Source organism: Abrus precatorius, unplaced genomic scaffold (assembly GCF_003935025.1).
Source record: "Abrus precatorius isolate BTA unplaced genomic scaffold, Abrus_2018 Scaffold7, whole genome shotgun sequence".
Taxonomy (NCBI): Eukaryota; Viridiplantae; Streptophyta; class Magnoliopsida; order Fabales; family Fabaceae; genus Abrus; species Abrus precatorius.
The window spans coordinates 26,180,573-26,194,105 of NW_020874417.1; the positions used below are offsets into that span (position 1 = coordinate 26,180,573).

At 32.4% G+C, this 13,533-nt stretch overlaps 2 protein-coding genes across 2 annotated transcripts; both read right to left on the reverse strand.

Moving 5' to 3' along the window:
* Positions 1 to 1,372: 1,372 nt before the first annotated feature.
* LOC113871676 (aluminum-activated malate transporter 10-like) lies at positions 1,373 to 3,429 on the reverse strand. The gene is made up of 6 exons (XM_027508775.1): positions 3,114 to 3,429; positions 2,878 to 3,018; positions 2,500 to 2,772; positions 2,257 to 2,378; positions 1,956 to 2,099; positions 1,373 to 1,789 (listed from the first exon to the last, which is right to left on the reverse strand). The coding sequence occupies exons 1-6, from the start codon at positions 3,427 to 3,429 to the stop codon at positions 1,373 to 1,375; spliced, it is 1,413 nt and encodes a 470-aa protein (XP_027364576.1).
* Positions 3,430 to 6,796: 3,367 nt separating this feature from the next.
* Positions 6,797 to 11,269, reverse strand: LOC113871677 (transcription factor bHLH157-like). The gene is made up of 10 exons (XM_027508776.1): positions 11,172 to 11,269; positions 10,853 to 10,942; positions 10,584 to 10,680; positions 10,435 to 10,497; positions 10,143 to 10,202; positions 7,913 to 9,499; positions 7,509 to 7,626; positions 7,269 to 7,372; positions 7,049 to 7,174; positions 6,797 to 6,922 (listed from the first exon to the last, which is right to left on the reverse strand). Exons 1-10 carry the CDS (start codon positions 11,267 to 11,269, stop codon positions 6,797 to 6,799), a joined length of 2,469 nt encoding a protein of 822 aa, XP_027364577.1.
* Between the last annotated feature and the right edge of the window lie 2,264 nt (positions 11,270 to 13,533).

Consider the following 13,533-nt stretch of genomic DNA (forward strand, 5'->3'; position numbering starts at 1 on the left):
TTGATCTTCTTAACTCTCATGGTAATAAATTTGTATTTATAATTTGTAATCAATATTAACTATAATTATTATTAATTTATAAATCTAATAATCATCATATTATTAAATCTACCGATCAAAACTAGAAATATATTATTTTTATATTGCTTGTTAATATTTTTTCTTTATAAAAAAATATTATTTCATATATTAATAGTAATAAAATATCTAAACAACGTATAATTTCTAAATAAAAATTATAAATGCATAATATTTACATAAGACTAATTCTTAATTTAATATTTAAACCTCTATAATTATTAACTATATTTTTTATATTTAAATTATTAAATATTTTTAAATACAAAACATACATTATATAATATATCAACTTATTTAAAATAAAGTTATGTTTATTTAATTCTAATGTAGTTATTTTTTAATGTATATTATTTTATCAGAACACAATTACAAAATAATTTTATTCATTTCTATAATAATTGAATTTAAATACAAAATAAATAAATTCAAATACACAATTAATAACTACAAATAAAAACTTAAATCATATCTTTAAAAATTGTAATTATGATAATGATAATAATAAAATAAATTAATAACACTAACCTATTTGAAGATCAGAAAATTAGAAAAGAGGGAAAGCTCCAAGAGGTGGTGATGGGGATAACAAGCGACAACAATGATGAGGGACACGACACGACGACGATAATAGCATAAAATGACAGCAACAACGGCAGAATAATAGACAAACAAAGATTAAAGAAGATGAACAATTACTTTTGGTCGAGATTACACGTGGCCCAATTGTAGTAAGTTTATTCTTAATACAAACAAAATTTAGTTTCATTTCTGTCAAAAGTAAAACTAGCTAAGATTGTATCACGTGTTACATTTGTCCCTTGTTTAATAAGATCTAGACACGTGTCTTCGTCTCTAAGTTGTATTTCTTCTGTAAACAAAACTTAATTAAAAAAATTAGGTTTTATCTTTATACAATGATGTGGCAAAAATGTAATGGAGAGAACAAATTTGTTTTTAAAAAATAAAAAGCTCCATTCTTTTCAATGGCAAATCCAGATTACATGGGCTTTGTGGAAAAAGGAAATAAAAAACTTAAAAAAGGAAAAAGGACTTACAAGAGGATCTATTCATAATTTCAACGTAATATCGAAGTTCATATACTCCTTGGCTTATATAAAGAAAATGGCCGAACATGTGAAGAACACTTATTCAACGTAATATCGATATTTGTTTGGACACGGATGTACAACTGTCAAACCTGTTTGTTACACGTAGCTGATGTGATGTATATAACAATCTATAACGGATGAAAGAATATACAAAATAGAGCATATATAAATTACTGATATATTCAAACCATATGGAGTGTACTGATAGCTTCATCATATTTATGTGTGTTGGATTTGACGCATAAAGCTGGTTCGAATTCAGCTAAATGAGATAGTTCTTCTACGGCTTTCACAATGCCTTCCACACGCCCCACAATTTCAATAAGCAAAGAAGCTACTGTTACCACTTGAATTATTTCCATCAGTGGGATTTCGATACCTTCAGCATTATGTGACGGTGGATTAACCAAGTTTGGATTAGATTTTAGTAAGTTCCTTAGCTCTTCTGCTGCACTATTCATCTCTGTAACCAGAATATCAACTTTAGATGATTTTGTCATATTCCTTATTGTACTTGCTAGCTCTCTTATCACACTCCCCGTGTTTCCACCCACTTTCATGCAGATGCTGCTCATATTCTTCTTCATTTCATCAGAGCTCTGTGCAAATATATACAGAGCTAATTAATTAATATCATTTTCTCAGGATTCACCATTTTATTTTATTTTAACATGTATCAAGATTTGTGCATAACATGGCGATCCAAGTTAAGTAATCCTGTAGTGTGGCTGTAAAACTAGATAATATATAAATATGATTGATTACCTTGTTGTCTGAGTTTATACATCCAATCAAAGCATCTATGCAGGAAGCACAGCTACGCATTGATGCCCCAATTTTAACATATTGCTTCCATGGGTGGCGGAAGTTGAAGCGGCCCCTGGCAGGCTCCCATCTAGCTAAATTAGCCTACAATAATGTAAGATCATATTTTGGTCACGCTCTACATATAAACACGAAGCTACCTTGATATTATGTATGTAAAAACTATGAACATATAATAAATTGAAGTAATGAGAAACAATTAGTTAAGAGTTACATGGTTAATTAAAATCTCTTGATATACCATAGATTCTTCTGTTGCTTTGGAACTTAGCACACACTTGTAGCCTAGTAACTTTTTGTTAGATTCCTCATCACTTCCCGCTTCTGGGGCCTCATTACTATCGAAGTACTGTGCCACACAACCTGAAATACACATGTACATACAATTATATAAATATAGTAATATATAGTAGTAGTGCATGGGAGTGGGAAATGCAACAATTTTTTATGACACCACATTTAAATATCAATATTGAAAAGTCACCTTCTAAGGAGTTGGCCAATTTGTCAAGGTTCCCAGTGACTAAGACATGAAGTTCCTGACCAGCCCAAATGGGACTAATGGTCACGCTGACGATTATGCACATTATACTGCCAATTATAATTGTGGACATTCTGTATTGTGCCATACCCAACAATTCATCAACCCTATATCCCGATACTGAAACCAAGCTGAAAGTGAGGATGAATATCATAGCACCATAATCAAAACGAGCCTTTATGGTGGGGATGAATCTGGAGAATGTTGCTGCAGAAGCTGAATAAACAAGATCAATTTAACCATCAGTTGTGTGAATAATTAATATGCACATATAAATATTGAACATTCGTACATAAAATTTTGTAATGTCTATATATATACCTAATAGAAAGAGTGAGGCACCAACAATTATGGGCTCCAATTGCTCCCCTGCTTTACTAGCTACCCAGTGCACACCAATGGCTAAAAACCCGGCAAGGGAAGTTCCACACATTCTGTTAACAGTTTTATATATCGTAGCACCTGAAATTTGATTTATATAATATATGTTTTGTTAATATATGAATTGTTACACTTATAAAAAGATTAGCTTAACTTGCTATTCTAGTAGTACCTACCGGCTGTGTACTCAAAAACTACAACCACTGTGACCACTGCCCACATAGCATTTCCTCCAACGCCATCATACAAAGGCTTCAAGTAGTAGAAGAGAGAAACAGCCGAAAGTGCCACACCTACCTTCAAGCAATGGATGATTTTTCTAGTGTCATTCACCCCCAATTCCCATGCTTTCTTCCCAAACTTGCACAATTTCAAAGCTAGCCCTGCTGTAATTGCCCACATGCAACCAACTACTACTCCCTTTAGAGTGTCATCATCTTCTATCTTGATCCTCCATTCTACTTCTTTTACCCCTCCCTTGTCACCACCCATCTTCTTGTTCACTACTAGAATTGTGTGTGCAAATGTATATATATGTGAATATGAAATTCTGGGAAATATTGTTAGAACAAGATTAGTGACTAAGAGTACTACCCTGAAGATCAAATGTCACGAAAAGCTTCGAGCTAGCTAGAGGAGTATCCTTGTATTTATACATATTAATCAGGACAAAACATTCTATTTTTAATTCCAATGTGGATGGGAGGGATATTTGTAGAGTGTGCCAATTAACTTTTATAAGTCGACAAGTCTCTATTATATTCTTATACATAGCTGATGCAAGAGCACACTATACCACTCAAGTGATTGTACTGTCTTTTGAGTAGGTAAATGTTCCCAATTCAACGATTGGGCATACATAGATGGTTACATCTTCTTGTATATATAAATATGCACATGAAAAACAGAAGCACACAAATGCAAGTTGTGTCAATGCCAACAAAAATAGTTAGCACATAAAATATAATATTGAACCATATCGATACTACCATAAAGTATTTACCCATCAAATGTTTTTTTTTCTTTACAATAATACACAATCTAGGCCTTTAAAAATATATTTTATACGATTTTAATTAGTCTCACAAATTTGTTTTGTACAAAATAATTGCGGAGTTTTTGCAAGTAGTAACAAGTCATTTAATTCTTTCATAACGTGTACTTAAAAGTGACAAATATATAGGTACTTGCACATATTTTACGCCAATTCATAAAGTTTTTGTTTTAGTTGACCTAAAACCAGAATTTGGGGCAGCAACTTATGCAATTAATCTCATATGACTTGGTCCACCATGTCTAGCATTGCTTGCCTGTTGTACCGCACACGATTCTTAGTGGGTCGTTGATCAGATGCTTCCTCCGCTGTCTAAACATGGATGATAATAATAAAATTAGGAATTAGGAAATAGAATGGACTGAATTAGGTCATGAATAGGACCTTTTTTATTTTAAAAGCGTAACACATTTTGAGACAAATGAGGGTTGTAGAATTTACAATGGGGACTACATATTGGTTTCTTCTCATAGCATTTAGCATTCTAAAGTTTTTATCAAACTTTTTCTATTGATATAAAAATTTAGGATCTACTATCACATATTTTTATACTCGCACACTTATACCTCTTCATAAAACTTTTTATAAAATATAAAATTAATTAATTTAACTATTAAATAATTTTATATTATCTTTATAATCATACATATTAGATTTCACATAATTTTAATCCAAATTTCAATATATATTTACATTTTAAAAATATAATACCCGTTGAAATAAATTTATATGATAGAGTACTTTTAAATTTTGCTTTTACATACAATTTTTATAAAGTTAATTTACTTGATAAGAACTTTCAAATTAATAATTGAAATAGTATTTGTATATTTTTTAAAAATTTATTAACGTAACGAATATGACTCATTTAAAAATACTTTATATGATATTATATGTGATTTCTTCTTCTTCTTTTTTCTAAAATCAAAACAAATTTTGGTCGTACATTTTAATTTTTTATAAAACATTTTCCTTTTGAAAAGTTAATCCAACTAACAAAAGTTGCTTTATAGTACATTAGTACTTGTGTCACCATTCTCTTCAAGTTCTAAGTCCTAACGTAGTCTTAATCAAAGTATAAAATTGTCGGTTGCAACAACACAACTTTGCCTACTTTAGTTAAGTATTCGTACAAAGCATGCGTCCGGAGTACAAAATATGTGGATGAATCATATCACATCAAGTTATAGATTTAAGTTTTTTTTATGAAGGGATTGGAAAACTACAGCTAGCAAGGACCATGTCTGTGATTAATACAATCTTTTGTTCACCATTACCTAATAAAATGTCCTATAACAGGAAATCAATTTGGGTGCTTGCTTATGAAAGAGATTATATTTGGCAATTGAGATGGCGATCCAACTATCTTGTTTTTGTCGTCATAATTTCTCGGACATAGATGAATCTATTAATGAAATGAAAACATCTATGTATGGATGTTACTTTGAATTTCCCTAGTTTACTCAAAAGGAGAACAAATTAGATCATGAGTAGGACTTTTATTAATAAAAGCTTTTAAATACTTCAGATAAATGAAGGTAGTGGAATATAGAAAGAAGATTCCATGATATTGCTCGCTTCTTATAGCATTTTGGAACGACATAATATAGCGCACTTATTTAGCTACTTGCAGTATTGTTGAAAAGCCAAACAACTATCAAAAGTTGCTTTTGTAGATACTTTGACCAGTGCTATTTAAAATTGTTGTTGCAGAACACACCTATTCGTAATACATGCTTCTCAGCTTCTCAATTATTTTGGATGGATGATTTGTCACCCCACTGTTGCATATTGTTTTAGTTGCTTTTATAGACTACACCAAGGACCATATTTCTAATTACACGTGTTAAAGTCTGATGATGGCTAAGATACAACTTATAAAGACTAAAAAAATCATTATCTAAATAGTGACCTAACTTTTAGAGTTGAGATAAACCTTAACTCTAATTCAAGAGAATATATACTAAATCCCTAAAATTAAGCCATAGTAGATTGAAAAAATAAAAAACTGCCCCATCTATTTTCTGAAATAATCATCTCCTTACAACTTTGTTTTTGAAATCGAGTTACGCTCAAAATTCAAATTTAATAATGTAGTTTATAACTTCTGCATAAGGATGTAGATCAATGTTGGTGTAATCTATTATATATAATAGGCATTGAGAATTGCGATATTATTTCAACTATTTTATTTGTCATCTGCATGGACACATACGAATCTAACAATAATTCCTAGAATATGTAAAGGCATCACTCAATATGCGTATGTGGATACTCATAAATATAATTGATCAGTCACACTAGCTTATGGCGCATAGAAACACAAAGTTGACTGAATAAACCTTGAATTTCCAGAGTCACACTAACTTTTATACATTTATGTGTTATAATTATGAGATGAAACAACATGAACACTGGAGGAATTCATGGTTAGCCCAGTTTGATTATCCGGTTCACTCCATTAACATGTCTTGCTGGTTTTTGCACTATCTCTTGCATTTTTCAAATATTCACCCAACATAGAACTAGGCATTTTCATTATATATAATTTTGCACCTTAGATTTCATCACTTGCACAGCTTCTATCTTAGGAACTAACTTGGGAAGAAAGATCACCTGCAGTTTTACTAAGTGTATCCTAATCTATCATTTATGTACAGACACGGACCCAGTTTCTAGGACCTGTGGAATGGAATGGTAATCTAATTTGCAGAACATTATGTGCTCAAGTTTTTTCTCAAATCACTTGTGTGCTTCTGTCATGGCCATGATTAGTGGCATCACTGTTTTCTGGTAATTATCTGGTTAAGAAACATTGGCATCAATAACATTGCAATGCTTTTTAGCAGAATCAATGTTGGAGGTGTTTGTTTGCTGTAGAAGATGGATAAGGGACAAAAATACGTCTATCCTTGTCACATGTCTGTCTGCCTGTAGCACAAAGTAAGCTAGTATTAATTTTTGACAAAGGTTCCAAAATGAGAAAGAAAATTGCAATCACATATGCCATCATTCTAAATGTTGTATTCTAATATTACAATTAAATATTCAATTTACCTCAACAATAAATCGTGCCCATAGTTTGTTCTTCCTTATTTCCATCTTTGCTTTCAAGATATTCAGCCCAAAACCCCTAATTATGTCAACTATCTCAAGGAAGAAACCCTGCTCCTCACAAAGGAGCTGCAACAGAGAAATGCCAATGAATTCACTGAGGCAAAGTAATCAAAAGGATAGCAGACGACATGTAAAACATGCATTCTTATTTTTATCATACCTCTATAAGCATTTGGCCAGGTGAGCTCATGTCCTCAACTATAATTGGGCATAGCATTGTTTGTTGTGCCACTTCAAATGCCCATGTAATGCCACAGTTTTTGCCATCTCTCACATCACTGTCTTTTAGAACCACTTCATCTGCCTGTTCAATAAGCTAAACATCCAACCAAGTCCAATCATATCTGATGCTGACTGATGAAGATTAGAAATGTTTATTTGTAAAAAAAATGTAGAAAAGTAGCTTGATCAGTTACCTTTGGCTCATTTGGTTCCTGTAGCTTGTCTGCATACTTGAGGACACTTTGTAAGAAAAGCATGTATCTGATGGTGCGGTCTAACAAAGAATCAATACTACACTGTCAAATCAGAAAAAACATTTGTCAATACTAGACTCTACAACCATAACAATAAAAGCTTTATCCCACTAGGTACTACATCCAACAGAAACAAAAAAGTTGTTGCTGAGAATATGAATAAATTTGTCACAAATTGTAAGGATTGAATTGGGAAAATTTTATGAAGCTGAAAATTTTGCATCATATACAGACAAAATATCAGTTTGTATTTGATATGACCATCCCCTTACAAAAAAACGTATTAGAAATTTTATTCTTAGCATAGGTCAGTTAAAGCTTCATTTACCTTTCCACCATTGGGGATGATTCCTCTGAGCTCTTTAATACAGTCTTGGATCTGCTGGCGATCCTTAGGCCGTGGTCTAGTACTCTCTCCCGGCCTAGCCCTCTTCCTGGTGGGCTTTGTAGGTTCAGCTGGCTTCTGAGGGTGCACTTGAGCAGCCCTCCCAATATTAATGCTATGGCTATCATCAACCCACATGCCTACTTGAAATTTCATAAATGAATCGTTCTTGCTTAGAAGATTGTTTGTGCTGTCTAAGTCACAAAGGGGCTGCATCATCAAGTCTGCTTTTGCCTCGTCCCTATGAAGGTTGGTGAGATGTGCTGGATTTCTATTTACTAATGGAGATTCTACCATCTGCTTTTTATTGGATGATAATTCATACTTAAAATGAGAACTATTAAAAGGGCTGTAATTTGTCCCACCCGTCAAATGCTCTTCAATTCCTAACTCTGAGAATAATCTCTTTCGACTGCATGTCTGTGTATCAGTATTCAACTCTGATATGCATTCAGAAAGGCCACTATCAATAGCAGCACTCACCACTGGTGTAAGCATATTCCTCCACCATTCATCAGCTTGATCGTAGCTAAAATCAAGTTCAATGTCATCCAAGAGACCATTTTCATAGCCATGCACAGCTACAGATGTTTCTTTCCCATCTGAGTTGGAATTATGCCCAGCTAGGCATGTCACTGATGTATCATTTAAGGAATTAATTTCAACCAGATCAAAGGAAGTGGGATTAAATTCTATTGATTCAGAAAGGGTGTTATCCAGTGCAATTCCTGTTTTGCAAATACTATCCTGTTGAGAAAGAGAAAACCAATGGCAAAGGTCATCCATGGAGCTGAACTTCAAAATTTCTTCTGACATATCAATTGGCTCTAAGTTCTCAGAGAATCCATGCAATGTATTTAAGCTTGATTGGAAATTAACATCTGTCACAATACTAGATTGAGAACAATGTTGGTTATCCAGTGAATTTTGTAACTTATCTTGAAATGACTCTCTGTCCAATGAGGTCAACTCTGAATCCTGAGCTAGAAGTGTGCTACTATCAAATGCATTTTCTTCTGTAGAAAACATGACAGCAACTTCTTGTGCCCTTATTTCAGATACCAATTGTTGCTCCAACATATCAAAAGAAGATACTTCACCACTGCATGCACCAAAAGAGGGGATTTTGGCAATTAAACTGTCCACAGAAGAGTTAGGCTTCAAAAGCAAATCAGTACTATCCTTATCTGAAAATACAACTTGAGGCTCGTCACCAACACAAGAAGAATCTCCTTGCAACGAAATCATTCCATCTTCGTAAGTCTTATATTCGGAAGAAAAGAGACCATTGGAACTAGAGGAAGTAAAAAACTTTCTCAGTAGCTCTATAGAGTTTTCATCCTGAGCATGTTTGGAATTCAAATGATATGAATTTTCGAAGGAAATGGGAGCCAACAACCCATTTAGATCACTATTTTCGCAATCCAGTGATAAAATTGCATTTTCTGAGACGTCAAGCACACCCATATCATCCTCTACCTCCATGAGCAAGCTTTGTGTTTGCTCCAGAAATTCCACTCTTTCCAAAATCTGCAGCAATGAAAGTATTATGATATGGTCCATTAGCACTCAGATACACAACAGTGTAGATAAACATTCAAGACCATTAATTAATTATCAGGCATGACGGTAATAACAAAATTTGAGCTAGTAAAAATTGAGAAGGCACATTATAATTCAGGTAAGTATTGAACCAATTGTCGTTCTTGTTTAAAATTATAACATATATTCCAGATGAAACATGAGTATAAACTTCTACGTACCAATCTTTCAGATAAAGAACTACAACTTTAAACAAAAATTCAACCTTATTGACAGTCAGGTCAAGCTTCAACAATTTGAAATGTTGTAATTTGGATTATAGTTACAAGACTCAGAAGGTTTAAGTAGTTAAACCTAAATCAATTTGTACAAGGGCGGATTTAAGATTCTGTTTTTCTGAAACAGTAGTTATACATTTTCTATATAATATGAATTATTAAACTATCCAGAACATGCTTGCTGTTTTAAAAAAATCATTTAAACCTCTATAACAAATCGGAATCTATCAATTCAAAGTTAGTAAAAAAACCAGGACATATTGTGCATGATATTGTCTTATCATGATAAGACCTATATGCAAAAATCGATTTATGCATGATGTCATAAATTGATGTTCTTTCACGGTGCTAACCTTCTGTCTGGATCCAAACTGTACCACTCCCCATGCTTTGACAGGTATGACCACAATTGTCTACAAAACAGAACTGTTCATCAATATATACTGCTCACGGCTTCGAAGAAGAAAGATAATCAATAAGCATTCTTCATATGGTATTGAGATACTAATTGCATGTGATCTTGGTAACTGTAACCAAAATAATTATATTTGAGCATTGGAAGAAATGTTGACTAGGGAGGGAATATGAAAAAATATGAAGCTTTGAACTTCAACTATCAAATACATTTTCCTTCCTTTGTAGTACCTTTATCCCAGAGGAGAATTGTTGATGCAATCCAGAATCATCCTGCAGAGAGAAACAAAATTCCTAAGTATAAGTGGAAAAAAAGCAAGAGCAATAGAACCTTGAAAATAAAAGGTACCCAACAAAAGGTGAACAATCGAAAGCAATACCTCACAAATATTCTGACCCTTCAAATTCCATTCTTGAGTTGGACCGTCTGAGTGCACCCAACTGTGCTTGCCAGCGAAAGCAGCTTCACCAACAATTCTAGATAGGATATAGCAATTGTATCAGCCCTTTGTCTTTCATTTATATGAACATGCATTTAGATTTTGCACTTAATTTCTTGAAATGAATCTCCAGTTTTACTTGATTGGTTTGGTGAAAACTATGTAGCTTTGGAAAAGCAAAACTTAAAACAACAAAAATTGAAGCTTACCCTTCACCCAGCAAGTGGACCTGTGGAAGCATGTTGACAATCTCTTCTCCCAGTTGCTCTTCATAGTATGCTTCTTCCAAAGTCAACAACCTATGGGAATTTCAAACATGCAATCTAGTGAGATAGATCAAATGAAACTGAAACGTGAAAACAGTCAACTTATTCCCTGATGCATAGAGTTGAACAAGTTTTACTAAAATGTGATAATTTAGAGTATTTTATCAATGAAAGAAGAAACCTTTCAACTTCTAGAGCCCACAATCAGGACAAAACAAGAAATAAAAAAATTAAAAAAAGAGACAGAGTAACAAACGCTTACAAGGAATTCTTGGGATGAAAGCGCCAGAAAATAGCATAAGACCAGCCATCACCACAAGCACAGAGGGTCTTGAGCTTATTCCTTAGATTAAGAGGCATTGTCATTGCCATTTGCGACAAACTAAATGGCTATAATCTATGCATGAATGTGACAGAAAGTGTTGTTCAACTATAATCTATATAGAAGAAGATAAATTAGTGAATTGAAGCCACTAAGAGGGAATATTCACTAAACAAATTCAGAAATGGCAAGTGTCAAGCAGAAGAGAACACAGAGAACTGCCTAAGTGAAAAAAAAAACAAGGAAAGGCAAAGTCTGAACAGAAATGTTGTCAGGTTTGGCCTCTTCTCACTTTCAATCAAATCTTATAGACATATATTTATGTATTAATTTAATTTAATGTAGTTGTGTTTCTTTTGGGACAAAACCAACATCCATTACCGTACTCTTCTCTTCCCTAGCTTCCAATTTCCAACACAGCTTACGGCATCATCGGTCCCACTCGGCCACTCCCACCTTGCTCTACAAATATTCCCCTTTCTTTCTTTATGTCATCTGCTTATAATTGTTCATAATTTCAAATATTCGCATTCATTGCCCAAAAGAAATACGCCTCATTTCTTTTCTTTTTCATGTCAATATAAATTTGATTAATATATATTATTAGTATGAGAATTATGGGACTCAGCCTAATGAGGCTTGCAAATCCATATCCATCATCTTTTCTTATAATAATCCTACGAATTGATTAATAATGATGATTATAATAACCAGAGAATAAAAATGGAAAAGCAAAACACCCCGAAATTAAATGCGGAAAGCAATGGTCATCATTGTATTTTTATCAAGCAGATACGCATGTATGGAAGAATTGAAAGTTTATATAAGAAAAAATATTTTCTGGTTTCATGCTCATGATCATATCATAATTCTTCATAATTAATACTAATGGATGGGAATAATTATAATCCATGAGCATTGAATTTGAGAATCTTATCTTATTGTGAAAAGTTGTCGATATCATGAATACTAGATTATAATTAATTAATAGTGTGTCATTGTAGTTTATGTACATTATTTATCTTGCGCCCCGCGCTCTAGTTACATGAACTGAACTGCCCCATGCCTTCTGGTTCTAAACCCCAAGCACCAATGCTAACACGTGTTCTTTTCTTTTCTTTTCTTTTATTCTTTCCCCTGAATTACCAATATTTAATTTTTTGAAAAATGTTAAGCAACTAAAAGTTCAAACTTTTTATAAAAAAATTATTATATCAAGAATATAAAAGTATAATAAATATTATTTTTAATTAAAAATACTATTTTATATGCTTATAAACAAAAATGTTAATTTTTTGCACAATTCAAAAATATAAATTATGAATTTTTACCAATTTTGTTTTAATTAAAATTTAAAGTTCATGCGTGCCTTAAAAATATTAGGATAATAATCAGATCACAACACTTGGATTCATATCTTTTTTTCTTCAACGACACTTGGCATAAAGTAAGTAACCTCATAATTAATCATAGATCAAAATAGCCGTAAACAATGTTATGTCAGCCGAAGAATTTGAACGAATTCAAAATACTAAACTGTTACATTATTCTGATATTCAAAATACCCGTAATCAGATATCTTTTTCTTGCTCGTTTTTATGTATATAACAAAATTCATGTCAGCTTATTATTGTTTATTCGGGAGGGAGGAGTGAGCCAAAGATTAAAGTGAATTTTAACCACTTTAGTTTTATATAAATAGTACGTTGACATAAGATTAATTATATATATTTTGTCATCTGTAATTGTTTTAGTAGAAGAGCTTGATTATGATTATATAAAACAGCCAACTAACACAAATTTTAGCATGTTTACATTCATTAAACTACTTTACTTGCGTATAATATGTTTCCAAAAGATATAAATAAATATTGAATTTATTGTGTATATAAAATTTTAAAAAAAATGATATAGTATGGTAAAATGAGTAGAACTTTTGGATGCTGTAGCTTGGCACTCAACAGCTATGATGAAGCGTGTGGTGGCTGAAGGGGACAAAATTATAAGCCTTTGCTCACTAAAAAAAGAAGGCTTTCATTTGCGATGCGAAGAGCAACCATATTTAGACTTAATAGTAAGAGAGCTTTGCGTTTTGCAATCACTTTGTGGGGTTTTCTTTGTCTTCCTTGTCTTTTCTGACACACAAACACTACATCACCAAAGCTTTTTAAGAAAATATCTTTAAAATATTAAATAAAACAATTAAAATATTTGTATATTTATATAAAAAATTACCAACACATCGTATCACGATTAATTTCTGAGTATTATTTTAACCAATATCCTTAAAATAATGAATAAT